Here is a 27,254-nt window from a genome sequence, read left to right as displayed (position 1 = left end):
CTCTTAAAGATTAAGGGAAATCGCTACTCGAGCGACATGATCTATCGCCCATTCAAGCTCGATCGACGGTCTGAGGGATTCGATGCCAACGGTCTGAAAAGTATAGGATCATAGATCTAGACCATTTTGGAGTGGATTGGTCTAAAAGTGGAGCTGAAATATCACCTCTCCATCTTATATTCTCCCTTTTCATTTTGATTTCTCCTCCCCACTCTTTCCTCTTCCTTTCTCTAACACCACGCCCAAACTATTTACAAAATATGTAAGACCAGGTCATTCCGATGGGCATTCTTACTCAAAATGATCAGATGGATCGTGGCCTAGACTCAAAGTAATATATGAAAAACACTCCAAAAGGATTTGTTGGATAAGGGTTCTCAACGGACCATGACTAAGAGGTAGGTCACGTAGGTGGACCGATCCGAAGTGTATCCATTGATAATCTTTGTGAAACGATATCTCTCTCCCCCCCCCCCCCCCCCCCCCCCCCCGGTTCCACTCACGGTCCACTCTTTGATAAAAGGGAGTTTTATATGGTGCCCGATCGTCAAGTACCATGCAGACTGTACCACCCTTGATATTTGATCGAATGGCAGCTCACTTTTTAAGAGGCTGCTGTTGGATCAAATATCAAGGGTAGTATGTTTAAAGTACCACCTGCCTGGGGCTTCACGGGCCGGCACCGTGTAATTTATCGACAAGGATTTGTGAACCAGGAGCAAAAAAAAAAAAAAAACACAAATCTATTGTGAAGTGTAAAGGTGGAAATCAATGGGCAGAATTAAGTGGTATTTGAAAGAGACTCATGTTTCATCACGATGTTACCATTTTATAGAAGCAAGCATTTCACTGGTGTTCAGTGATAAAGCATGTGAATCTCCTCACATATAAGAGATGCTGCATTCTTAACTTCAACAATGAAACGATAGGGGTCAATGAAGAACAAGGGTAAGTAAGCATGTAAAAAACAAAAAATGAAACCATTTTTCGTTGGGTTGTCAATATGGTATTGAACATTTGGGAGACTCTGGGTAATTATTGCTTGTCTCTTGTCTCCTCTTTATAACATCCAGAGTTTTTATATGGTGCCCGACCATCAAGTCCCGTGCAAGCAGTACCACCCTTTATTTGATCCAACAGTAGCTCATGTTTTAAGAGGGCTGTTGTTGGATCAAACATCAAGGGTGGTACTTTTGTCGTACCACCCATACGGGACTTGATAGTCACCATATAATTTCTCATAACATCCAGACCAAAATCTGAAATCACTGCTACATTCCCTGTAAAGGAATCTGAATTGCAGCACAAAAATATACACCTTGGAAGCATATGGGCAAAGTAACAAGTGAAAAAAAGTTGAATAATTTCCACAGCATTTCATGGCTCGGATCTCAGCTGCAACTATGCAGACCAGCTCCACCGCAATGGCTGAATCTACACAACAAGAAAACATCAGAAAAAACCAAAAAACTGTGGAATATAAGTATGAACCACAATGCAAAAGGTACTAGGGGAAGGCTAACCCATGATAGTTATGGTAAGAGTTCCTCACCGTTCATGCCAATCGGCTAGGGTGTGATGGGAAATTTCTGAATGAGGAATATAGTACATTAACATCCATGTGGAAAGTAGATTTGGTAGGAATTCTGGACACCTTACAGAAGTGGCATATAGTACATTATAGAAACGGCAAAGTACATACATTCACAATGGTAGTAAACAATTTTGATTTGAGGTTCCTATACAACATAGTTTCTTACCAAGCATGGAAACAATGGTTTGGTTTGCATTTAATAGTGCAGAAGGCTGTATAATTAAGCCCGCCCTTGCATCTTTTCCTCTCCAATGATGAGTCTGGTTAATCTGCTTGAATCGTCGGCAAGGGATTTACAGGTAGGAATGATCCCAAGGTTGGAGCCAATCTGGTCGTACTCTTTAAGGCTGGCCTCCATCTCTGCTTTGATGACTGCATCGTCTACACCATCTAGCCCCATGCACAGAAGATCTGAGTAGTGTTTCTCTTGCTCAGGATCATGTTGGAAAGGTTCCATAGCAGGGCCCTGCTTAACAACGATAAAGAAGATAATATGTTAAACCAAGACAGAGCTGAATAATAGTTTGATATTTGATTAATAGTACGTACTAGTAGGCAGCACATGCAACTCCAGATGGAGAAAGTGATAAGGAAAATGTATTGTGTAGTACTAAAGAGACCAAATTTTGTCTTCATATGAAAGCCTAAGAAAACAACCTTGAGCTTTTTGAACTGAGGAAAGAATCTAAGTGACTGATAAGGCACAAAGCCGGACAATAATGTGTAAAACTACGCCAAGAGAAGACATCAAAGAGCAAACAACGAACAAGAAAAACTGAACAATGGAAGAACAACCACCAAGACGGATGGAGAACATAAAGAGAAGAAGAAACTCACAATACGAAGGAATGGAGAAATACATCAAAGAGAAGAAAACAAGACTGAATAGCGAGAACATCCAACAAGAACATAAAGGAAGCACAACAACACTCCCCCTCAGGCAAGACTACATGAGCCCGGAGAAGACAAGACACTGAAACAAGACAACACAAAGAATAACACCAACACTCTCCCAAGAAGACAACTAAGAAGATAAAACTCCCTTAAGAAAACAATATTAAGACAACACTAACACTCCCTCTCAAGAAAAGATAACATAAGAAGAACTACATGATAACACTCCCCCTCAAGTTGAAGGTTGAAGAAATGAAAAACACCTCTCGGACATTTCATCGAACACTTGGTGTGCGCCTTGAAGAAGACAAAGAAACGAAGACATTTGAGCAAACACTTGGTGTGCACCTTGAAGAACTATATAAAAGACATAGAAAATAATACATAGAAGACAATGTAAAGAAAGAGATGTAAAGAAAGAGATGACATTAACAAAAAAAAAAAGAACAGAACCACAAGAAACAATACAAGAAAATGAGAAAAACAATATAAGACAACACTCCCGTTCAAATTGAGGCCGAAAGAAGACTTTCAAGGCACAAAAGCCCCTTTGAGACATTTTATCAAACACTTGGGGTGCACCTTGAAGATGAGAGGAGAAAGACAAAGGCTATAGGCCAAAAAAGCTATAGAAAAGAAAAAATAAAGAGAGATTTGGAGTGGAGGAGAACCTGAAATAGGTTTACACGAGAAACACGGACACGGACACGATTTTTGTTTTGTTATGGGATAACAAAAGGCTACATTTATGAAAGAGAGAAAAAGAGATTTTAGAGGGTCTGATGAGGAGAAAATAAAGGGAGGAGAGAGAGAGAGAGAGAGAGATTTTAGGGTGGAGATTTTCCGGGAAAAACCCCAAAAAGGGTTTCGGCGAGATAGAGATGACGAGGAACAAAAAAAATAAACGATAGAGAGAAGGAATGGCGTGTGAGAGAAAGGAAATGGTGTGAACGATGGATAGACTCTTCTTCTTTCTTTGGATCAGCCATTTGGCTCTGATACCATGCTAGAAATGGAGCTAAGGTTAGAGAGAGGAACAAGAAGAGGAGTAGAGAAGATGGAGAGTCTCCACTAGGGAGTTCCTCATGTAAATGACGTATATATAGGCCCAAATAGGGCATCCAATGTACAATGACTACAATACCCTCTAACTTATATGTAATGATTAAACTAACCTAATACATTATTCAACACTATTGAAATAGATAGAATACATTTTTTGAAAAAAAATTAAAACAAGAAAAGCATACTTTGAATCTTTGATAATCATGTGCTCATCTAGTGTTAATGTACAAAATAAAAGAAATTCTCTTTAAAAAGGTAGAGCTGGTGGTTTAAAGGTAGAACAAAAACTAGGGGGCCTTTGTTCTTAAAGAAGGCTGAAGGGGGTTTTTCATAGCCGATCCTAAACTATTTTTCACAATAATGATCTTCACGAATATATTGTAGAATATCTTGATAACTTTCTTTTTAAAAATTACAAAGTATTATTATCAAATCCATAATGCAAGAGCTTTAATATTTACCTGGCACAATTCAGCATAATGCCGGTATATCTCACTGCTTTCGTCTTGATCATACAGTAATGTTCCGCCATACCAACCATTGGCTTCATTGACTGAGGTCATTGTGAGATACCTGGTAATCAGAGCCTTAGTCCATAGTTCCTTAGACCAACTATATGTACACAATTTCCATGCTTTATTTTTTATTTTCTCTCCACTCATTAAACTCAAACAAAAAGCTTCCGCTCTACTGTTTATTTTGGGGGTTATATTAGACATGCCAGTAGTCAGGTTACAGAAATGATGTCAAAATATTTTATATGAATTATGAATACAAGTATGTAAGACAAAATAAAAAATATTCAAAGAAGAATGGTAATCCCCTTTCCACTTAAATTTAATGGTTACAGTTGTACTTTTCTTCTTCTGTGACAGGCACTATAGCTCTAATATGCCCTGACCTAGAAAACCTATTGAGAGTGGAGTTGGAATTAGAGTTCAGTTTCTTTTCCTCCTCTAAAGTTTTTCATGACTTATTCTCTTGTAGACATGTATTTGAGTTACAATTACTATATAAGGAGTATTTTGAGCAGGACATAAAATCCTACGAATGATAGAAATGACTAAAATAAAGTGACCTTAATTCTGAGATAATTTGGATTTCTTCATACTAACTCTTTGGAAAATAGTCAAACTTAAAGTACTGATCCATGACTTCACTCCCAACTGGCTAATTTAAACCTTAGAGGCTTCATGATCTCATGGAAATCTAAGACAGCTATCTCACAAGTCACAAGTACAACAAAAAACTCATTTTTACGGCGTGTATGATCTATAGATTATATGAACAATAATTTGTAGAACAGAAAATAATAAATATTAAGAAGGTTGATTTTAATACAAGATACCTTTGGAAGATATCCTCCTCACAGACATCACCAATAGGAGAGAGCCATTTCAGGTCAAAGTAACTATCGATGCTTGTCTCAAATCGAGAACCTCCACTTGTAGTTTCTTGTGTAGCAAGTTTTGGTGCAGAACCACTTTCTTCATACTTTCTTTGGCCAAAGAGCCAATTTGGGCTTTTGAGCTGTATTTCTCTGGAATATATATAATTTCAATAAAAATTCAAAAGCATTTTTCCTTTAACAATGTCAATCACTAGAAATGAGAAAAGGTAACTTTTTTTAGCAACACATAGTTATAACATTTTTTTTTGGAATGGTAGCTGTTTTCACATATAGTTATAACATTGCTTCAAGTCATTATGAAAAAAAAAAACTTCATTTTGAATCATTACAAAAGAAAGAGAACATGTTTCCTTCTTTTTATGGAAACCGTCAACGGATTTATATATGGGATTTGCTAGCGTCCATCACAAAAGGCATTTCTAGCTGATATAAGCTTATATAAGTTGTAGCTCACGCGCACACACACACGCACGCACACACACACGCACGCACACACACACACACACCAATATGATACAACTATACAACTTATCTTATCAAAGTTTAAAAGGTTAGGGCACCTATCAAAGATACTGAGTTAAGATTTCAGCTCTTTAAGAAGAAAAATAGCAGTACCTAAACGAGTTGTCATGAATCAAGGAGCTAGGGTCGTCAAATCTGGGAGGGGTCAATGGAAATGAGATAGTAGCTAGGTGGGGTATCAATGGAAATAGGACAGACTTGTGGCCCCAACTAGAAGAAAATGATCCACGAAGAAGAACCCAACTAGAACCAGGATTAGAGCCGGGTAGATTCCTTTTACCTTCTTCATGAATTTTTTCTCAAGGATTCATTTAGCCGACCCCAACTAGTTTGGGACAAAGGCTTTGTTGAGTTGAGTTGAGTTGTTTAGTTTTATTTGATATTATAGACAAGTTACCTAATAGAGTATGCCTATTACATATGATTACGATACAAGTAGACAACTTAGCTCACCAAAGTTTTACAGGCTAGGCACGTACCAAAAATAATGAGTTAGGGTTTCAGCTATTTAAGAAGAAACATGGAGCAGACAGAGGAGTATCACTAATGAAAGGGGAGAACAAAACACCAACAACTGACCATTGGGGGAACAAACAGCATCAACCGACGAGATCTGACAAAAGATCAACGGAAGTGACCAGCAATCACTATAGGATGAAATCAGACAACATCCGGCGGATTTGTTAATGGAGGAGTACGAATATAAATAAAAAAGGATGGGATGGAGATTTATGGGGACTATAGTGGCGAAAATGAGACTCAATCGCAGAATGATAGGATTAAATGTAAGATTCGTCAACGAGCTGGACTAAGATCTCTCAAGATCTTTATTTATTTTATTTTAATTGGTGGACTGGAAAGGGGTTTTGGACTGCAAAAGTGTGATGGAAAAGGGGACTGCAAAAGAGATCTTGGCCAGAGCCATTTTTTGTGCTCGACCCGGCCAAAACTTGTCGTGTTCTGGACTCGAAAGTGCGATCGGTCTCAAACCGAAATGACAGTCAAGTTCTGAACTGAGCTGTCATGCTTTAAAACACTGATCCTATGGACAATGAAAGAAAAAACAGATTATCATTTCCTACAACTATTTGCATATATGCTGCTCCGTAGATTTTAGACACCTTTTATAACCTCACTAGAAGATTCCCAATAAGAGTCCTGATGAAAAGGACCCATCTTTTCAGATTTTGGATCAATTCAATGTGGTTGGGACCACCTGCTAATGCCATGAGGTCATGCCGATGTCATTAGAGTAGTCCACCAACAAAACCCATCTTGAATCCCTTTCTTCTTTTGTAATTCTTCAAAGTCACTGTTTTGGCCAAATTTTGACTTGGATTTCACAGTGCTTCGGATCTTCCAACCCTTCCCATTCTGCCTCTATCTTGCATTGATATCCCTCAGATGCAATTTCCTCGCTCAATAGAACCATGTGAAAAATATTTTCATGTTCAATCATCAACTTAAACCTTGGAAGACAGTTCAGTGTGAAGTAAGAGGAATGTAAATGAAGATTGAGGAATGTACGTCAGATAAGGAGCAAAGGTTCTGTGATATGAAGAAGCTTTCCTATTCACAAGTTTCCGACAAATGGACATTTTTAGCATCATAAGAGAGGAGGTTGAGGAAATCCAATTAGGGCCCGTTTGGATACCCCTTGGATTTGGATTTGGAGGTGAATTTGATTTTTTAAATCCAAATTCGGCATTTGGCAAGCCTTTATGACATCTGGATTTGGATTTGAGTGAAATCCACAAGATTTACAAATTCCTCATGTTACTGTAATTTTTTGGATTTATAAATCCTTTCTGAGAGAGGTTATTTATAAATCTAAATCTAACAAGGGGTTAAAATGACCAAAATATACCAAAGAAGTGTTAAATGACTAAAGGACCCACGTGACATTAAAAAATGATCAAAATACATCGTATTAGGTAGAATGACCAGAAAACCGGGGGTCAGGCAAATGACCGAAATACCCCTATACCAGGTAAAAATGAAAAAATACCCCGAGTCGTGCAAAATGACTAAAATACCCTTATGACCTAAAAATTAAAATAATCTCATATAGGGTAAAATGACTAGAATACCCCAAGATCATGAAAAATTACTGAAATACCCCTATATCAAATAAAAATGACCCATGGCTGAAGAAAAATGACTAAAATGACTAAAAATACCCTCATGAGATAAAAATGATAAAAATACTCCATACTAGGTAAAATGACCAGAAACACCCCTATATCAAGTAAAAAAGACCCATGGCTCATGAAAAATGACTAGAATGACTTAAAATACCCTCATGAGATAAAAATGATAAAAATACGCCATATCAGGTAAAATGACTAGAATACCCCTGGGTCATGCAAAATGACCGAAATACACGGGTGAAAATGACCAAATACCCCCGAGTTGTGCAAAATGACTAAAACACCCTTATGCCATAAAAAATGATCAAAATACCCCCATATAGGGTAAAATGAGTAGAATACCCCTGGATCATGGAAAATGGCTGAAATGCCCCTATATCAAGTATTTTAGGGCTTTTTGGTTTTGTTAGATTTCAAATTCAAATCCAAATTGCATCCAAACAAAAAAAAAATTAATTTATATTTGAAATCCAAATCTATACGTGGTCATCCAAACAACATTATTTATAAATTTGAAAATTTTAAAATTTTGGATTTCAAATCAATGGATTTTGAAAATCCAAATTCACCTCCAAATCGAAATCCAAGGGGTATCCAAATGGGCCCTTAGTATTCTTGTGTCTACTTGGGTATTTTGACTCTAAAGAAAGCGAAAGCTGTGGGTTTTCATTGTACTTGTAGGTTGTAGGTCTAAGATGTGGCATATGGTTCCAAAATCTGGACCCTTGCAAAGTATACACAAACAAGCTTGTGTATTTGCCAGGATAATGGCCTCTCTATGCATCTGCCAGCAAGACAGACAGATGTTTGAAAAATGAAACTTCTTTCAAACACAATGAAATATCTTGTTTTAAAAGATATAGAAGAGAGTCGGATTAACTTCTAAAACAAGTAGAGTAGTTCATAAAACATTGAGGCAAGACTAATTCTTCAAAGCATTGTTTATAAACTCCCCGAGTCATGCATTGACTTGCCCATGTATATTTGGTTTGGACCTACTGATAAATCAAAACCTCATTGAACTTTCTTGAATAAATAATAAACTTGCCACTTCAATCATAACTGACCAGAGTAGTTTGGAGTTCTTTTCCAAGTATATGTTTTGAAATACTGCATAAACCATATGTGTTCCATGGGCATAAACAATTCTATACAACCATTCAAAAATAATAATAAAATAATAAAAATAATAAACAATTCTATACAAGATATGATAGAAACGGTCTCGATGTGTTTCAATGGAGACATTGAAGTCACGAACAACGATAGAGGTTACAAGTGCTAAATTAGCCTCCACAATTCCAAAAACGATTGAGATTGTCTATTTGAATAACCATGGTTCAAAAAAAAAAAAAAGGATCAAAGTTGCCAAATGAAAGAGCAAACCAGACGACATCTCAAACATAATAATAAAAGTAGAATATAGGTGTGCAATGCTAAAGGAATATATGAATCTCATAATGACAGACAGCGAGAACTATACTAATTGCTCAGATTGAGAGAACTTACGCGGCATCTGGTGCCATTCCAGAATTCCCTAGACCACAACCTGCTTTTATATCAGGTTCACAAGAGAGCCTTACATTCCTTATTGAACTACACGTTCGCTCTATTAGTTTATCGAATGATGTCAATTTCATCCGCAAAAAGTCTTCTCTGCAAGCTGGAATAGGTGCAAGAGTAGTTCTTGTTCCTACTATAGGCATCTGATCAACTGATAGACTGGAACAGAAGAAAGAAATACACACTTTTAGAATTAGTTATTGTTAAAGAATTAGCATGGAGCATTAAGAGATTTTCAACAGTTGATTATTAACTATCAAAAATAATTTTAAGTACCGATGCCATTAAAATAATAATAATAAAGTACAGATGAAATTAAAAGAAACAAGCGTTAATAATCTTATTATGACCGTTTGAGGCTCTAACAAAGAAATCATTTTTACCTTTTATCAGGGATTGGCTCATCTCCAATTCCAAAAACATGAAGATAATAATCTGAGTCCAACTCCCATAGCGCAGGTTTTCCTTCTTGAGGTTGGAAGTAACCTAAAAATCTGGTAAATCAACAAAATAAAAAATCTAAGAAATATGATGCAGTAGGTGTGACACATCCAACGACAAGCAGCAGTTGGCATCCTTCTAATCTTTCGAATCAGGATGGCACGTCATAAATGATACACAGCTACTAAAATGAGGAGCTGCTTGTAGGCAAGGTTTAAAATTTCGGTTTCGGTTTCGGACAGCCAAAACCGAAATTTCGGATTTAGGTGGTTTCGGTTTCGGTCCAATCCGAAATTTCGGTATTTCGGCCGAAATTTAAAACCATCCTTGGAGGATTGCAAGTGCTTCTATCAAGAAATTAAGGGAAACAGCAGGGAGAGGAAAGTACAGGTTTATTGCATCTTGCTTTTCACCGTCCGTGTAAGCATTGCTGTAGTAACGCTTAATAGACTTAATAAACTCACGAGATTGGGTAGTAGCTTTCCATTTTCCTTGCCTCTCCGGGAAAACCTGAAAAAATGGACAAATATTGTTACAAATGAATTAATACAAGTAAAAGCCGAATAGAATATATCCAAATTGGTAACCAATAGGCCGAGCAAAGGGTAAAGAAACCGCACAGTGTTGTGCGCTGCGGAGCCTCCATATTGCTGAGCAAGTGCATCCCCCATACTCTGGTACATATCCATGAGAGCTGCGGCAATGCTACTATCTGGGTCAACTTTGGGCACATCCGTCAAACCCATTGCATGGAGTTGGCGACCTAAAGCCGCTAAGCCATAGGCATACTGAGCAACATTTGTACGATCTAAGCAGTCAATACAGTTGGTGCGCAGAACTCCACTTTGGTAAAGAGGTGCTGTACCACTATTATTGTCTTTCCTAGGTTGACTAAATTCAATCATAGCGTTTAGAGCTTCACTACTACTTCCAATCCTTGCAAGATCACCTGAATTAGCTCTCAGATCGCCTAGTGATGCATCCCTGCATGGGAAAGAAAAAACATATATGAAGTTTTCTAGATACATGTCATATTAACAATCTTATCTAAGAGGTTCGAACTGAGATATACCAAAACAAATTGAAACCACGTATTAACTATGATCACATGCATCATACACTTATGAAATGGCTTCACAAAAAAGACTAAATGGTGACTATAATGCATGGGAAGTTATATGATCTGATTATACTGCACTTACAATGAGACAATAGACATAGACGAAACCATGCCATGGAGTATCCTTGGAGGCAAAATAACAGAAAGCAAGCCTTACCATCACCGAAACCATTCACATCAAAAAAGCAAATTCTAGTATGCCAATATTCTCATCAAATATTTACAAGAGATTGTGAGAAGCGGTAACCGACCCCAACTAGCTTGGGACAAAGGCTTAGTTGAGTTGAGTTGAGTATTGTAAGAAGTGGTAAAACACGGCATATTTTTTTTAAAGTAAAAAAAAATGAACCAAATTTGATTGTGCCAGCTTTGAAAGAACCCGCCGCATGTGGAAGGAATGACAACAGTATTGACATGATTTATAGGTAGGGAGGACCATCACCTATGACAATATATGACAAAACAGAATAAGGGTGCATCTGGTTCTTTGCAAAGGTAACATCCCAAATCGAGTTCGATTGTTGAAATGGAGGGATTTGGAAGAGTTGGATTTTCATCTCTCATGCATTTTGATTTTTAAGGAGCTGGGGAATTTAACCTATTGCAAAAAAATTCTTTGAAGAATCAAATTCAACAATGGCAGTTTCTTCACAAGAATGCTGAGAGATATTTCAGATCAGTGGGAGTTTCTTTACAAGAATGTTGAGAGATATTTCAGACTGTTGGAATGAGTCACCCTTACGGAAGGGAGAAGCAAATTATACTAGTGAGAAAGGATCCTTTATGTGAAGTAACCGAAAGGATGCATCTGTTACCCCACATATTACCTACACCTTAGAAGGCTACAAGAATCAGAGTGTTTCAACAAGATTTTCAAGACAAGGATTTTAAATGTCTTACTGATCTTCTGAAATTTTATCAAGGATGGCATGTTTTCCCGATACTTCCAAGATTAAATATTTTTTAAGATCATGGATGAAAAATATCTTGTTTCAAAAAAAAAAAGGATGAAAAATATGTGAATGAAAGATGAAGTCTGTTTTCCATGCACTTGTTACATTTAAAGGGTTGTAATTTTGTTTTACAACAAAGCTTAGCTCTATTGAACATGAAAAGTCGAGGATGAGTTTCCTTTTAAATTGGAGTGATGCAGATTGCAGTTTAGAGGAGCCCCTCCATTCCAAGTCCCTCAAATAAAGCTCAAATAATGGGAGGAAAAAGGAAGGGTGGGAGTTTCAACCTTTTTGTGAATGTCATGCTAACATCAAGTAGTCCCATTTGACACATCCCATGTGTCTTTAAAATAGCATCTCTATAGCTTGTCCCATCTAACAATTATCCCAGTTGTCTATAAAATCTTCGTCTTCAGCATACAAAAAGAAGTAAAAGTCTACTACCCAATTAGCCATGACGACTAATAAAGTCAATACTCCTGCCCAATCCATTTGCGATTTTGTTATGTGCGCTTGACTTATGCTTCAACACAGGTCCATCCATACTTGTGAAACCGTGACTCGACTCTTGACTCGATTTCTTAATTTTAAGGCTTGTGACTCAAATCAACTCATGACTCGTAAGAGTTTTTGATAAGAACAGAAATTTAGTTGAAAAAAAAAATTATATAACAAAAGATGAAGCATGTAAAAAATATAACCTAATATCATATAGATAAAGCACTAAGCCAAAAATATAAGATTGAGGAGTGTTATACCAAGCTGGATGTGTGTATGAGATTATGTACTTTTTGTTATTTGTAGTAGTTGTAGTAGTTTTTTTTGTACCAAGTTGGAGTTCCATAGCATATACACTCCAGCTTAAGGGGGAGTGTTGAATAGTGTGTATTTAGCGTAGTTTAGTCATTACTTGTAGATTAGGGTTATTGTAGTCATTGCACATCGGATGCCCTGTTTGGGGCCTATATATATATATATCATTTACATGAGGAGCTCCCTAGTGGAGACTCTCCATCCTCTCCATTACTCTTCTTCTTCCTCCCTCTAACCCTAACTCCATTTCTAACAATTGTAATTTATTTATCGCCCTACTGTCAATACACATATGCCAGCTTCCATCCTTTTGTCATCATTAGTCCCATCTGATACAAAATAGCATACTGGAAATCACAAAGAGAGTCAAAGAATTGAAGATCACGTCTTCGTCTTCACCCTCAAGAATGCTTGATGTCCACAAGGAAATATGGTAATTCGTACACAATTCAAGAATAAAGGTGTTTTTTGTTTTGGTTGTAATGCACATATATAACCTACATAACTCTAATGACTCGAAATAGCAAAATTTACTAAAAATAGTAAAAACCCTAATTCCCCTAAAACTCTCCATTTGACTCTAACTATTAAAAGAAGACTTCCCTAAAAAGAAAGGGCACAAAATCCTCAAAATTGTCAACAGAATTTGTCAAAAATAGCAAAAATGAAAAAAAACAAGAAATCTCCATCCTCACAGGTGACCTTTTTTGCAATGATCTGGACATCTAGTGCTCGATTCAGCATAGCAGGATCTAGTGTCACAGAGCTCTTGAGGCGATTCCAATGATATATCATAAGCCCGGATCCAACACCCAGATCAGAAGTTTTGATTGTTTGAAGTTTTGACCTTCTTACTTGCCTCCTTTTGATCTTGCATATTTAGAAACACTTCAACGACTTGTTTGATGCCATGATGTATACAATATGTAACAGCCCTAAATTTATAAAGCATGGTTTTTTACGAAGTAGAAAGAAAGTGGCAAAAATAATAGTTACAAATCAACGAGATAGTCAGCCTTGTAGAAGGAGCGCACTTATTTTACTCATCTATCAAGATAGACCAACAATGTTGATGATTCGTTGGCCGAAAAAGAGGTTAGTAGGACGGGGCAGCCTCTGCTCCTATTGTACTTTTATTCTTTGTTATCTTCTTCGAGAAAAAATTGCACTCTAAGAAGTCTAATTTATGTTGGAAAGTATATTTGGGATCATTACTTTTTTTGCACTCAAATTATAACTTTGGAAAATGAATAAAGAGATGTGAAACAATACAGTATACATAAAAATTAGGCAGATATAAGGATGCATATTTAAAAGAATAAGTACCTTCCGGTGCTTGTTCGACTGAGTTGAGTTGCTCTCTTTTTAACTACAACAGACTTTCCACTATAGTAAAAACCGGTTAAATCAAGTGCTTCACTAGCCACTGCTCCTAAAACTGCCAAAACATTGGCAGACTTGCTATTAACAACAGAAAAGAAGAATCAAGATCAATAGGTCATATTATGAAAGTGTAAATTCACTTGCTGTCACAACAGCGCATACACGGAGTTACCTCTTTGCAAACTTATGAAAATCCCAATGAATAAACTTCAGATGACTTTCTTCTGAGAGAATCTGATTTAAATACCCAACTGCATTTGCAAATTCACGTCGTAGCATCATTTCTCGAGGTCTTTTCTCAACAGTCTGCATTGTTTATTCATTTCATAAGCTATAAGAAAAAAAAATGATATCCTAGACTATTAATGGAAGTAAATATACTAGGAATCCATCAAAAGTAGAAAACTTTCTAGAGAATTCAACAATCACACAAAGAATCCAATAAATCTTCACAAACAATGCTAGAGAGTAATAAAAAACAATCTATTTGATTCAAACATGATCAAAGAAGGGTAAAACACAATGCCCAATCGGGAAAACCAGTAATTATTCATTGACTTCCTAAATTGAATATTAAAGCTTCTCTCTCTCTCTCTCTCTCTCTCTCTCTCTCTCTCTCTCACACACACACACACACACATCTCTGCTACACTCATCTTATGCGCATGCTGCTTCTTGGTGGCCCAACATTCTGAGCCGTACAGCATGGCTGGCCTCACATCTGTCTTATAAAACTTTCCCTTCAACTTGGTAGGTATTTTACGATCGCACAGAACTTCTGAAGCATGCTTCCACTTGAACCAACCTGCTCTTATTCTGTGGTTAACATCCTCTTCAATCTCTCCTTCCTTATGTAGAATTGAACCAAGATAGCGAAAGGTATCCCTCTTAGGTACCTCTTGTCCAGTCACATTTACTACATCCTCGCCTCACTTCCTTACATTACTCCAAGTTGCACTCCATATATTCTGTCTTAGTCCTCCTCAGTCTAAAACCTTTGGATTCCAAAGTAGTTCTCCATAACTCTAACTTAGCAGGAACTCCTGCTTTGGTTTCGTCAATTAATAAAACTTAATTTCTATTTTAGAGAAGCCCAAAATGAAAATAGAAAGCATATTTTATGTTGCAACACTAGTCATGTTTTCTTCACAAAGGGCCCACCAAAACCTACTTAAACTTTGCCAAAAAGAAAAAAAGAAAAAAGAAGGAAACAAAAAACAATAAAAACTTCTATAAATCATGATGAACCAACTTGCCAATATAGAGCTCTGTAGGGCCACTACTGACTTAGCATGATATATATGTTCTCTCTAGCCTACTTTTGAAACTCTGTCAACCTTGTCTTCTCTCGAATAATCTCTACTAGATTATGGGCTTTTGTTCATGATCTTTCCTTGCATCAAGTATGTAGTCAAAGAATTACAGTCACAAGGCCTTCTGAATGATAATAAATTTTCCATAAAATGTTTCAAGGAGTAACTATAGCAGATGAATGACAACACAAGACACCCCCAATTAATTACAACAATATCTGAGCAGTAAACGTTGTACAACCCTCGACGATCCACCAACTAGAGAGAGATTAGTAAGTGAACAAATTCATTTAAAAGAACCAATCATGAATTTAAAACAGGCAAGATTTTGACAATTAGCAAATAGAAAAATCCCTACACTTTGTAGTGCTAATGGATAATGGAAAATCAAGGATGGATTAGGATGGATTACATGATTGTCTTCAGTTTCTTAAAGCATTTGCAAGGTAGATTATTGGTTTCAATAAATGTCATAAAATTTATTTAAAATGCATAACTAATTGTTTTTTCCAATTATCAATTTTTCATACCTGAGAAATAGAAATGCCTCCGATTCACATCAACATACGCAATGGACTAACAACTTGAGTCTAATGAGATTTTGACAGGCCTTACACAATCTCTCTTGCATAGAACAGAAAAGGTAGGGGCAGAATTATAGGGTGCTCGTCTGATGGGCATCTTACTTGTGCTTATAAGAAATTTAGATCTTTCTTGTACTTATAAATTGCTATAGCAATGACGTGTAAACATAAAGTGCAAGCATCTCTAGGGTTTCTGAATGGTTGAAAATGAATGGATAATTGTATGTGAAGCAAGACAGTGAGTAAATAAAGGAATTCTCAATACAATTAACTTAAAAAAAAATATTACAAGATAATAAACTGCTGTCTAGAATATGACCCTATACAAATCTTAATCGGAGAAAATAGTGAAGGGTACGAGAAGGGAGAGAACTGATACATACCTTAATTAGATTAAGTACGATGATTGGATTTCCATATCTATTAGCTAGGTCTTCAAAATGCAACTTTGTTGCCTGGTATGTAGGATCATATCTCTGTACTGAAGCCAAAGAACAGGAAAAACGTCAACCATGCCAAGTCCAATTGCAAAAGATAAGAATATATACAAAAAAAAGAAAAGATTGAAGGTGCTCAACGAAAAACCCATTAGAAATACTTTGAAATACTTACAGATTATATCAGGTTTAGGACTAAATCTAGAAGCTTCTTGAGACCAAAAAAGGGGAATTGAACCTCGCATTTGCACAACAGAACTCATTTTTCCCTTGCAAGATCCAGCTTCTTCATCGAGGACTATTTGTTCTGTCTCGACATCATTTGCTACCCTGCCTCGATCATTCAATCCCCGTTTCAAATAACTGGAAACCATGAAAAAAAATATTAAGTTCCTCCAATAGCATGGTTTTTTTTTTTTTTTTTTGAAGAAAAGTTCCTCCAATAGCATGGTGCACTTCTATATCATCCCATATAGCTATCATATAGAATAAAATATCACCTAAACCATTATATTCAACAAGAGAGCTGCATAGCCATAAACAATTTCCTCAACAGAAACTTAACAAAAATTTCAAGAACTAAGTACCATAAAGAAGACAATGGATGATGAAACAATTCTTATCAATATATAGTTCAGCGGAATTAAAATTTGAAAGTATTTACCCATTACCAGTTCTAGATACTAAATTGAGTTTAGAGTTCAAAAATCACCAAGTCTACTTGGTATTGACTTAAGTTGACCTTTCTCAAAGAGACTTTAAGTCAAAAGAAAACAGACAATCCAATTTCTTTAAGACTCAGGAAAGTCAAAGTAACCTTGATATGACCATTCAATTATCTAAAACATTTTAAAAGGACTTGGGTATGAGACATGATCTGAGTTATGTCTCCACTGTCTGTACTTTTTCTTTATATTGAAAAACATGGTAGCTAAAAATTCAGTGATGATTACTGTTAGAAAATAATGGACAATAATGATGGGTATGACTATTTCTACGCCCTTTTCAATATTTCCACCCCCTTTTCTCTGTCCTGAATAAAAATAGCTGCATTGCCGCCTCTTGTTTTTTCTTCTTTTGTTTGAAATAGCGTGCGTGCATGCGTGTCTGAAGGAAATTGATTAATAACAAAAATTGAAATGATATAGAGTTGCACTTTTCCCTTCCATTTTAGCGATTTACAAATTGAAAGGTTTTAGTACTCTAAGATCACAACTATCTGGGTTTCAAATAGATATCTAAAAAAGTTAAAAAGTAAGCAACTGGGTCAGTAACTGACTAAAAGTCATTATTTCACTATCTTATTGTGACTAAAAGTCAGTATAATTACAAGATTGAACTTGCCATTTGATTGGCTGATTAGTTTCCAGTGCCAAAAGTAAAGGGGTCAGAAGTCTCACAAGCTTTCATTCAAGTTTTAACTACAGGATGAACTGGATCAGTGAACCATCTGAATCGGCTGGATCAAACTGGCGGTCCTTTACAGTTTTTAAAGCAATTGTCTGAGGACTGAGCATTCAATACACCCCCCTTCCAATCCAAAAGAACTGCCATACATTTAGTGGGATTATTACTACATTAAAACACGTTGGATGTTCTTCCCATTAACACCATTTTAATGAAAATCAAACATGTTATATAAGTACTAGATTTAAGATATAAATTAAGCTAGTTGATATTTATTGGATTTCGTCGTATGAATTTGGAACGCCATATAGAATTCCGAGTAACAGCAATACACAATGTCCAGATTGAAAGTATCTCTGCCATTACCCCTGCTTTACAAATACTTTTCCCCGGGCAATTTGCAAAGATCTTAGAAATTAATCAGGTAAGCTCAAAGATATGTAGGCAAAAGTTATGCATTGAAATGTACCGTGTTCCCGCAAAGTGACGGGAACGTCTGGAAATCAGAGAAACACTAAATTCACGCCCATAGATTGATAACCTGACCTGCCATCATCATAACAGTGGTTACGTTCAACAACGCGAGAATGCAATAAATTTAATTGAAATGCAAAATAAAAAACACATGTTGACATAATCTTACCGCAATCATTGTAATCATATACAGCCATTTTATTTTCAGATGGGTAGGATAAAATATAAACGCATGCCATGAAATTACGTTCAGTTCAAACATATTTAGATCCTATTTACTTAGTAATTACTTTCCCCATGAGAATTATTAAATTGATGATCAAGTTAACATCACACTGATGTAGATATAAACAGGATCATGTCACAAGTATAGCATGTCGTATAGGTGTAAGTGTACATGCATGTGCATGCTTCATGTCAGTGGAACACTACGACTGCCCTTCATACTCCGTAAGACAATCTTACATAACATGAAAATGACATTTTACATTTGAGATCCTTTACATAGTGGAAAACCACAGAATCAAAAGAATTGTTAGGGTGTGAATGTGAGAGAGAGAGAGAGAGAGGATGAAAAGTTTCATGAGATAAAATTAGTTTATGGTCATTGATTTTGTTGGCTGTGACAACAGTCCCCTTGGATTTGCAATGCCATTTCACATTCTAAGAGTAGTCCAATCGAAACATATTTGATGGTTGGGAAAGAGCCTAGGATAGATAACAAAATTTCCAAATTTCACAAAAAAAAAGAAGCATAAAAGGTCTTATGTCACTATTATAAACAATGAGTTGCAACCTGCAAATAATAAATACATCTGGGAATTTAGAATTTATCACATAGTAGAAAACCACAGAATCAAAGGAATTGTTAGGGTGAGAGAGAGAGAGAGAGAGAGAGAGAGGATGAAAAGTTTCATGAGATAAAATTAGTTTATGGTCATTGATTTTGTTGGCTGTGACAACAGTCCCCTTGGATTTGCAATGCCATTTCACATTCTAAGAGTAGTCCAATAGAAACATATTTGATGGTTGGGAAAGAGCCTAGGATAGATAACAAAATTTCCAAATTTTACAAAAAAAAAGAAGCATAAAAGGTCTTATGTCACTATTATAAACAATGAGTTGCAACCTGCAAATAATAAATACATCTGGGAATTTAGAATTTATCACATAGTAGAAAACCACAGAATCAAAGGAATTGTTAGGGTGAGAGAGAGAGAGAGAGAGGATGAAAAGTTTCATGAGATAAAATTAGTTTATGGTCATTGATTTTGTTGGCTGTGACAACAGTCCCCTTGGATTTGCAATGCCATTTCACATTCTAAGAGTAAACATATTTGGTGGTTGGGAAAGAGCCTAGGATAGATAACAAAGTTTCCAAATTTTACAAAAAAAGAAAAGAAGCATAAAAGGTCTTATGTCACTATTATAAACAATGAGTTGCAACCTGCAAATAATAAATACATCTGGGAATTTAGAATTTATCAATGATAACAAAAAGAGAAACACAAGATAAACAAAGGGGTTGCACACCTGCTTAAAATGACCATGAACCAAGGCAATTGTCCATTGGGTATTATTGCACCTCGATCGAATTGCCTGTGTAAGGAATGCATTCCATACAAAAATGTTCTCATATGGCATCCTTTCCTCACCAATTGCCAAAACATTTTTCTGTAAACTTTGCATGATAGGGTATGTATAGCTATAGAAAAAATCTTTTGTGAGATCAACACTAGATAAGAGCTTCTTGTACCTACACTCAAAGAAATCAGTCTGGGTTAGAATTGAACAAATGTGCTTCACAATTTTCAATAGAAGGACACTATTGTTCCGATGGCAACTTCAAGTTGACTAAAAAGCTAGACCAAACTTTGCGTGATAAGTAAAACGATAAAAAAAATCTTTAGTGAGATCAAGACTAGGTAAGAGCTTCTTACAGCAGCATTCAAAGGAATCAATTTGGGTCAGAATTGAATAGATGTATTGTTCTAATGAAAACTTCAAGTTGACTAAAACAGCTAAACCAATATTTGAATCTTGATACCAAAACCAAAGTGGTTTTTTTCTCTTTTGACCAAATAGCAGCCAAATGGATTTTAGTCATTTGATAAAGTTAGAAAACCAAGAACGCATCGTATCATTCACAGCGTAGTATTATACAACATAAATATTGAAAATCACCCCAAAAGATGTTGCCTTTCAAGCATCAAATGTTAAAAATACAAGAAAAGAACAATTTATATATCTCCATGATCCTCCTAAATCCCTACATTGGGTCTCAACAATACTTACCAGAGAGGAAACAAACTGCGAGAAGTGATGTAGCAAGCAAAAGAGGGAAGAAAGAGCTTTATAAAAGAGAAATATAGAAGGCATGAGGAACTAAGCGAAAAAAGAAGCAAATAGGAAGCATGTGGGAAGCGTCACGTGAGGTGAACATGAAGAGGGTAGGAAGCATCATGGAACAGATGGATAAACATATAGGAGAGAAAGGTTTAGATTAGGGAGGTGAATGTGAGCTACAGTAAAAAGTTACTGTGACTAAGGTCGCATGTTTTAAGGATTTATAGTTTTACAATTTTCATTTTTTCAGTCACTTAAATTTACATGTTAAATTGTATTCCAAATTTACCCTTAAAGTTGAACTTTGATGGATCTAGTATGGAAAATCCGGGACCCTCTGGTATTGGAGGCCTATTGAGGAATGAAGAGGGGGTGGCAATTTGGGCATTTAAAGGCCCCATTGGTGTAGCTGATGCAAACAAGGCGGAAGTTTGTGCAATCCATTAGTGCATTAAGACGCTCCATAATGTTGATTTAAACAAAGTGGTGGTGGAAGGGGATTTGCTAAATGTCATTAGATGGCTTCGTGGATCAAAAGCGGTACCTTGGCGATTCGCAACCTATTTTGATGAAATTTACGATAGAGTTGGGGCGGCATCGATCTCATTTATGCATGTTAGGCGGTCTACCAATGTTGAAGCGGATAGACTAGCAAGAGAAGGGGTGCACAAAGAAACTCCAGAGCTATTTGATTATCTTCCTCCCTAGTTTATTTTGTATATATTCTCACCTAAAACAGGGTATGTAAAGTTTTTTTTCATCAGGGACCTACTCGGGTCTCTGTTGTTTTAATGAAATATATTTGCCATTAAAAAAAAAGTTTTTTCAAGAAAATTTTACAAGTTTTAATTAAAACTTTAAATAAGTTTTTGAAGGTTTAAATAGGGTATTTAAAGTTTAAAATACACTCCTTCGACATTACGAAAGGAAATATTTAAGAGGATTCATCTGATTAATAGAAAAAAGTGTGTGTGTGTGTGTGTGTGCGCGCGCACGCGCGTCTGTTTGTTTTGAATGGGTTAAACAAGTGTGTTAAGTGATAGAAGAAGGCAGTGTCGGAATTAAGAATATTAAGATTCAAAATGAGGCATAAAGTTGATTTTCTCCAAATACCAGTTGGAAGATAGATGTCTGCATTTAGGTGAATGGGATCTTGAGGGCTCTCCCATCTGAAAATCCTGAAAAGATGAATTGAAGACTTTCATCTCTTATGCCATCTTTGGATTAGGTAATGGTGAAAACACCTTTTCTGACTCGAAATATGGTGCTCTTCCTTTGCTTTGCTCTGGCATACCCTAGCCTCTTCATCAAATATGTTAACCTCTAGAGCTTCAATTGTTGATTATTTCGATAAACATCTTTACTAAGAGATGGAATGCTTATAAGAGCATCAAATGAGTTTTTATCCATATATGATAAGCTAAGGGATCATTATTTTTTGCTATAAACTACTCTGATGAGCTAATCTGGTCCCTAGAGCAACATGGGAAGTCCTTGACTAAATCTTAATAGTCTTTAAGTGTGCATCTTCCATGTTCCATCTATTCCAAACTTCTTAACATTTGGAACTCTGGCTTCTTCATGAGCCATTGCTTTTATGAGGTGTGTATTGCACAAGAAGATACCTCAATGGAAACCAATTGCAAAAAAGCAAAATCTATGATTCACAAGATTGCATTTTTTATGGTTCCCTAGGGAAATCCCGAATCAATGCCCCTGATTGGTTCAATTTTGGAGCTATTTTTTGACTTTTTTGGGTCCTTGCGGTGTACATTGATGGGCAATTAGAGACTTATGTGCTTGTGGAAAATCACTTTTCCTTCAACCTTATGGATAACATGGAAGGATAGTGTTGGGATCAAAACAGACGCCCAATCAGGAACGGACACGTGGCACGCACGGATCCAAAAATAGGCAAGGGCCCTAATCCTTTCTATAAATAGGGATTAGTGATTTTTGTATTCATTCAGTTCTAGAGGGCTCGCTCATCAGCTCATACTAATGTTGCCGGTTCTAACTTAAGCACCAGAGCCTCACCTCTCCCCCCCCTCTCCTTCCCTGCAGGAGTCCAAACTCCAGACTCTTTCTGACCATTTGTTTGTGAGTGCAGGTCACCCCCTCATGGTTGTTTCCAGCGCAGCCACGCCGACAGTTCGTCGAATACTCCATAAGAAGCCAGAGCCATCGAAAGACTTAAGCATCGCTAATGGCAATTAAGCAGAGGAAGGAGTCCCTTACCTTCCCAACAAATTGGGGCAATTGCAGTATGAGGACCTGATCTATCACTGTAGTCAGCCAATAAGGCTCTATGAGTAACGACTCTAACGAAAAGACGAGGGTAGTCAAAGGCCAAAGGGTTCACAACAGACAATTTACTAAAGCCAAAACATGTTTGACCCATTCCCTTCACAAATAATTTTATTATCAATGAACTACTTAAACTCTTGTTTCCACGCCTTCCATATGAGGAAGCAATTTGGCAACCACTCGTCAAGCCTCATGTTTCCCTTTCCCAACTGATATTTTCAGAAGATAAGCTTAGACCATAATTCATCATTATTACTAAGCAGCCTCCAACACCATTTAGCAAGAGAGCTACATTGGCATCTAATGTTCTTAATTCCAAGCTCACCACCTTTTTTGGCTAGTATGCATACTGCCAATTTATTAAGTTCCTTCCGATTCATTCTGCGACCAAAGGGGAATCCAAAAAGACGGACAGATGATAGATAGCATCATTCGAAAGGAAAGCCCAAAGAAGAGTAATTATGCTTGGAAAAGACAGATATTGACTTTCCCAACTGCCTAATCTTTTTTTTTTGAACTGGTATCCCAACTAGCTAATCTCGATTCAATCCTCTCTACAACTGGATCCCAGTCATGTAGATTTAGATATTATTCTTTAAGGTTAATCCCAAGTATTCTATCAGGAACGAAGACGCCGAAATTTTTAATTTTGAGGCGACAGCTCGATACCAATTGCTCCACATTAATACAACATAATGATAATTTAGATCAACAAATTCTTTGGTTGTTGGTCTCTTCAATAGTAGCAATTAGGATGGTAATGTTTGGGGCTTGAGACTACATTGCATCTGCAATAATAATCATGCCATCCACGTACTACAAATGAGAAATGACAGAGCCACCAGGGCTGGACTCCTGCCCACTTAGGTTACTACTTCCTTTGTCAGCATGTAGCCATTTTCACTATCACTAAAGTGAACAAAAGAGTGGATAGGGGATCACCTTGCCTGAGACCTTTAGATCGCCAAAATACCCCACAAGGCCCTTGCTTATCATAATAGAATAGTAGATTATTGAGTTGGGTGGACCACTCAATAAGTTGGGTGGACCACCTTGCCTGAGACCTCTAAGATCTGCCAATAGTGTGGTGGATAGGTTTGCCAGCGATGGGGTGGGGAAGTTGGGTATGGAGTTGTTTGACTTCCTTCTCCCTTGACCGCGTTTCTTTTCCTCACTCTGTCTTTTATCTTTCTTTGTATTTTATCTTTTTTATATGTACTCTTACATGTAAATTCCTAATGACATGTAAACCATTTTATTGTCCATTTACTTAAGATTTACATGTTTCAAGACCCAAATCTAAAAGGAAAAAAAGTCAACTCTCCTGTTCTAGTACAAAATTCAAAGAAAAGGGTCGGGTCAAAATTTTAACTTTCTTAACTTCCAAACAGTGGCGTATTTTTCAAATTTTAAAAATTCATAAGATCTATCGTGTCCAAACATTATTAAATCCCAAAAGTTCGGTAAAAAAAATCTCATAATTTGGTCTCTAAAAATTATTTATCTTGTCATGCACTGGTCAACACACTGGCGACAGACTTTTTTTTCTAATGAATGATGTATTGATGCCACATGTTATGAAATATGGAACTTAATCACTTATGAAATGAAGAGTAATATTATAATTTTCCATTTTGGTGATGTTATTGTTATTTGATTGCTCTACAATTTTTTTTAAAATTTTTATAAATATATAATAAAATATATTATTATATTCGGCGTACCCGAACGTCCCCACACCCAGTTTTTTTGGCAAATCACGTACCCACGTACCCGTGTCGTAACCGCACCCCGTACCCATACCCGTGCTTCATAGGCGGCCACAAGAAGAAGCATGACCTTTTCTTTTACGGTGATATGCAAACAACAAGGTATTGCTTCACCATTCAAAAAAAAAGATTAGGGTATTGTTTGGTATGTGCAGAGTAGTCAGGATTCAGATCTTTATCTAAACACGCTTCCCCGTTACCCCCAAATACTGTGGGTGAGTGCATGTCCAGGTATGAGCTACAGTGTTACTTACACATATTTTTCAGAGTTAAGTGGGGAAATGGGGGTGCATGGAATCTCCATTCTGATATAAAATGTGCAACGAGCGGATAAAGCAGAATTCAAGAATCTTTAGTATCCACAAACGAAAGAGACCCTAGGTTTTAGAAAGTTTGCGAATAGAATTTTAATAATAAAAAGCTTGCTAACAGAATTTCAGTTATATCCACACACGCGCGTGCGCGCACACACACACATATGCATGTGTGAGAGTAATATAATATATGTATACATGTCATTAGGAATAGACTAACTTTCTCATGCGTTAACTTTTCTAGCTCATAATAATAATATCCTCCCATTTGTTGTTTGTTGAAGAAAATAAAAATAAAAATAAAGAGATTCAACCCAGTAGGTAGAAAGAAAGAGATTCAAACCAGCTCTCACCTACAGTTATCATACCTATAGAGCATCAGTAGTTACCTTACCAACACAGAAAGTAAAGGAAACCCAATTAGAACCCAAAATATCAATGCTTCCATTATTAGAGCATCAGTAGTTAGCAGATAATTAGTAAATTAAGATTCAAAACAACTTATGAGAAGACGGACAAGGTTAAGCTAATTTATAAAAGAAATATGGAAAGAAGACATGATGAGCGAATTAAAAAGTATCATTAACATGATACACGGCCATGCTTCCCAAACAGAATAAGATACAAGAGGGAAACAAAATCAGATCAGCATATGAAAGAAATAATGAAGGGGTGATAAGATGAAAAGACCTAAGCTCCGTCTTAGAATGCGCAATGTCCGACTGTATTAATGAATGTGGGACAGTAATTAACTGGCTCTCATCAATGCCGTAAATCGCATGACCGCATATACACCCAATTTGTCGACGCTTGGTAACAAGAATAAGATAGTATGATTCCAAAAACTTAATACAACCTAAAAAAGAAGAATAAAAAAAATTATATCAAAATAAAATAAAATAAAATTATATTGAAAAAGCAAAGAAAGCGATGAGACAATTAGCCTTAAATTCCCTAGATCTATATCAAAATAAAATAAAATAATTTGAAAAAGCAAAGAAAACGGTGAGACAATTAGCCTTAAATTCCATGGACTTATTATATCAAAATAAAATAAAATATATTGAAAAAACAGGAATGATGAGATCATGGATAGAGTAGAGGGATCTTCCATTTCTTTCTGTCATGTGAGAAGATCGGCGAATAGCGAGGCAGATAGGCTAGCGAGGTGGGAGCTTCCATGGCAATGGAAGTGTTTGATTTTCTTCCCCCTTGATGTGGATTGTCCTATTCTTGCATTTTTTTTCTTTTTCCTTTCCTTTTACCCTCCAGGGTTCTAGATTGATCATCTTGATTGCCGGGATGATCCCCTCGTTCTCATTTTCTATAGGGTTTTGCTACCGAGTACCCTAAGGGCACTCGTTAAGGTGCATTGGAAACTTGATTTTACACCTGTTTTGAGACTTTCCTTTTTATCAAAAAATGTGAAAAAGTCTCAAAACATGTGTAAGATGATTGTAAAATCAAGTTTCCAATGCATCTTAACGAGTGCCCCAGCAAAACCATTTTTTACAATATAATTCTTTGCCATTCAAACATATATATATATGGTGAGACAATTAACCTGCAATTCCATAGACCTTGGCGACAAAAGCAAGCCCACCGGTGGAACGATTTCCTTCACCAATGCGCTGAAGTAGGTTCTTAACTTCCTGTTGAGAATATACAACTGGATCCTCACTGATATTGAGATCGGATGGTTCGGATCGATCGATCTTTAACACGCGAAAGTATCTCTTATTGCGATCACTCCCAATGAGGTAAAACCTCTGCTCAAAAGAAGAAACATTAAGGTCTTGTTTGGATTGAAGGAAAAATATTTCTAAAATTTCCTACTTTTTCTTTTACACAAGAAAAGCATAACTTTACCAACCCTATACATAGAGAGAGCTTCAATTTAAGATAATATCTCCCTTAGATGAAAGATAATCATATAATTTCCTTATAAATCATTGAAAGAAGAAAAAAGGGCCTAAAATTCAACAATTTGACCTAGATTTTCATAGATAGAGATAGCGAGAGAGAAAGAGAGTGAATTTCCCTCTAGATTAAAGATAATCATATAATTTCCCTCTAAATCATGGAAAGAAGCAAATTTCTCAAGAAAAACATTTTCATCAGAAATGTTTTTCTTGAGATTCAAACAGGGCCTAAAATTCAATAATTTGACCTAGATTTTCAGAGAGAGAGAGAGTTTACCGCTCGAGTTTCGTAGAGTCTGAATTTTTCGAGGGAATACGAATAAGGATCGAGATCTGTGTCTATGTAAGGAGGGAGAGAGGGCTTGGGTTTCGGATTCTCGGATTTCGCCATGAAAATTGTTTGGGTCTAGGTTTGGAACATTTGCTTTGTCTTAAAGACTGGAGAGAAAAATAAAAGGGGGATTATGCTAGG

At 36.4% G+C, this 27,254-nt stretch overlaps 1 protein-coding gene across 5 annotated transcripts; it reads right to left on the bottom strand.

The window, feature by feature from the left end:
* Nucleotides 1-1,254: 1,254 nt before the first annotated feature.
* On the bottom strand, nucleotides 1,255-27,254 carry ATSAC1 (Phosphoinositide phosphatase family protein). 5 transcript variants are annotated; one of them, XM_077357139.1, is made up of 18 exons: nucleotides 27,060-27,254; nucleotides 26,425-26,629; nucleotides 25,551-25,716; nucleotides 19,658-19,880; nucleotides 18,120-18,196; nucleotides 16,419-16,606; nucleotides 16,190-16,287; nucleotides 14,082-14,215; nucleotides 13,853-13,987; nucleotides 10,261-10,624; nucleotides 10,029-10,150; nucleotides 9,583-9,693; nucleotides 9,146-9,358; nucleotides 4,902-5,093; nucleotides 4,015-4,126; nucleotides 1,761-2,060; nucleotides 1,553-1,654; nucleotides 1,255-1,434 (listed from the first exon to the last, which is right to left on the bottom strand). In XM_077357139.1, exons 1-16 carry the CDS (start codon nucleotides 27,171-27,173, stop codon nucleotides 1,815-1,817), a joined length of 2,700 nt encoding a protein of 899 aa, XP_077213254.1. In that variant the 5' UTR covers nucleotides 27,174-27,254; the 3' UTR covers nucleotides 1,255-1,434; nucleotides 1,553-1,654; nucleotides 1,761-1,814. The 5 variants fall into 5 exon arrangements, with proteins under 5 accessions (XP_077213254.1, XP_077213255.1, XP_077213252.1 ...); XM_077357140.1 differs by having other exon boundaries at nucleotides 1,255-1,428; XM_077357137.1 differs by having other exon boundaries at nucleotides 1,553-2,060.

The sequence above is a fragment of the Tasmannia lanceolata genome, unplaced genomic scaffold (assembly GCF_043159265.1).
Source record: "Tasmannia lanceolata isolate RefF3 unplaced genomic scaffold, GAP_Taslan_0.1 ptg000016l, whole genome shotgun sequence".
NCBI classification, from domain to species: domain Eukaryota; kingdom Viridiplantae; phylum Streptophyta; class Magnoliopsida; order Canellales; family Winteraceae; genus Tasmannia; species Tasmannia lanceolata.
The sequence above is the reverse complement of the archived record's forward strand: the minus strand, read 5'-3'. Positions and strand labels throughout refer to the sequence as shown.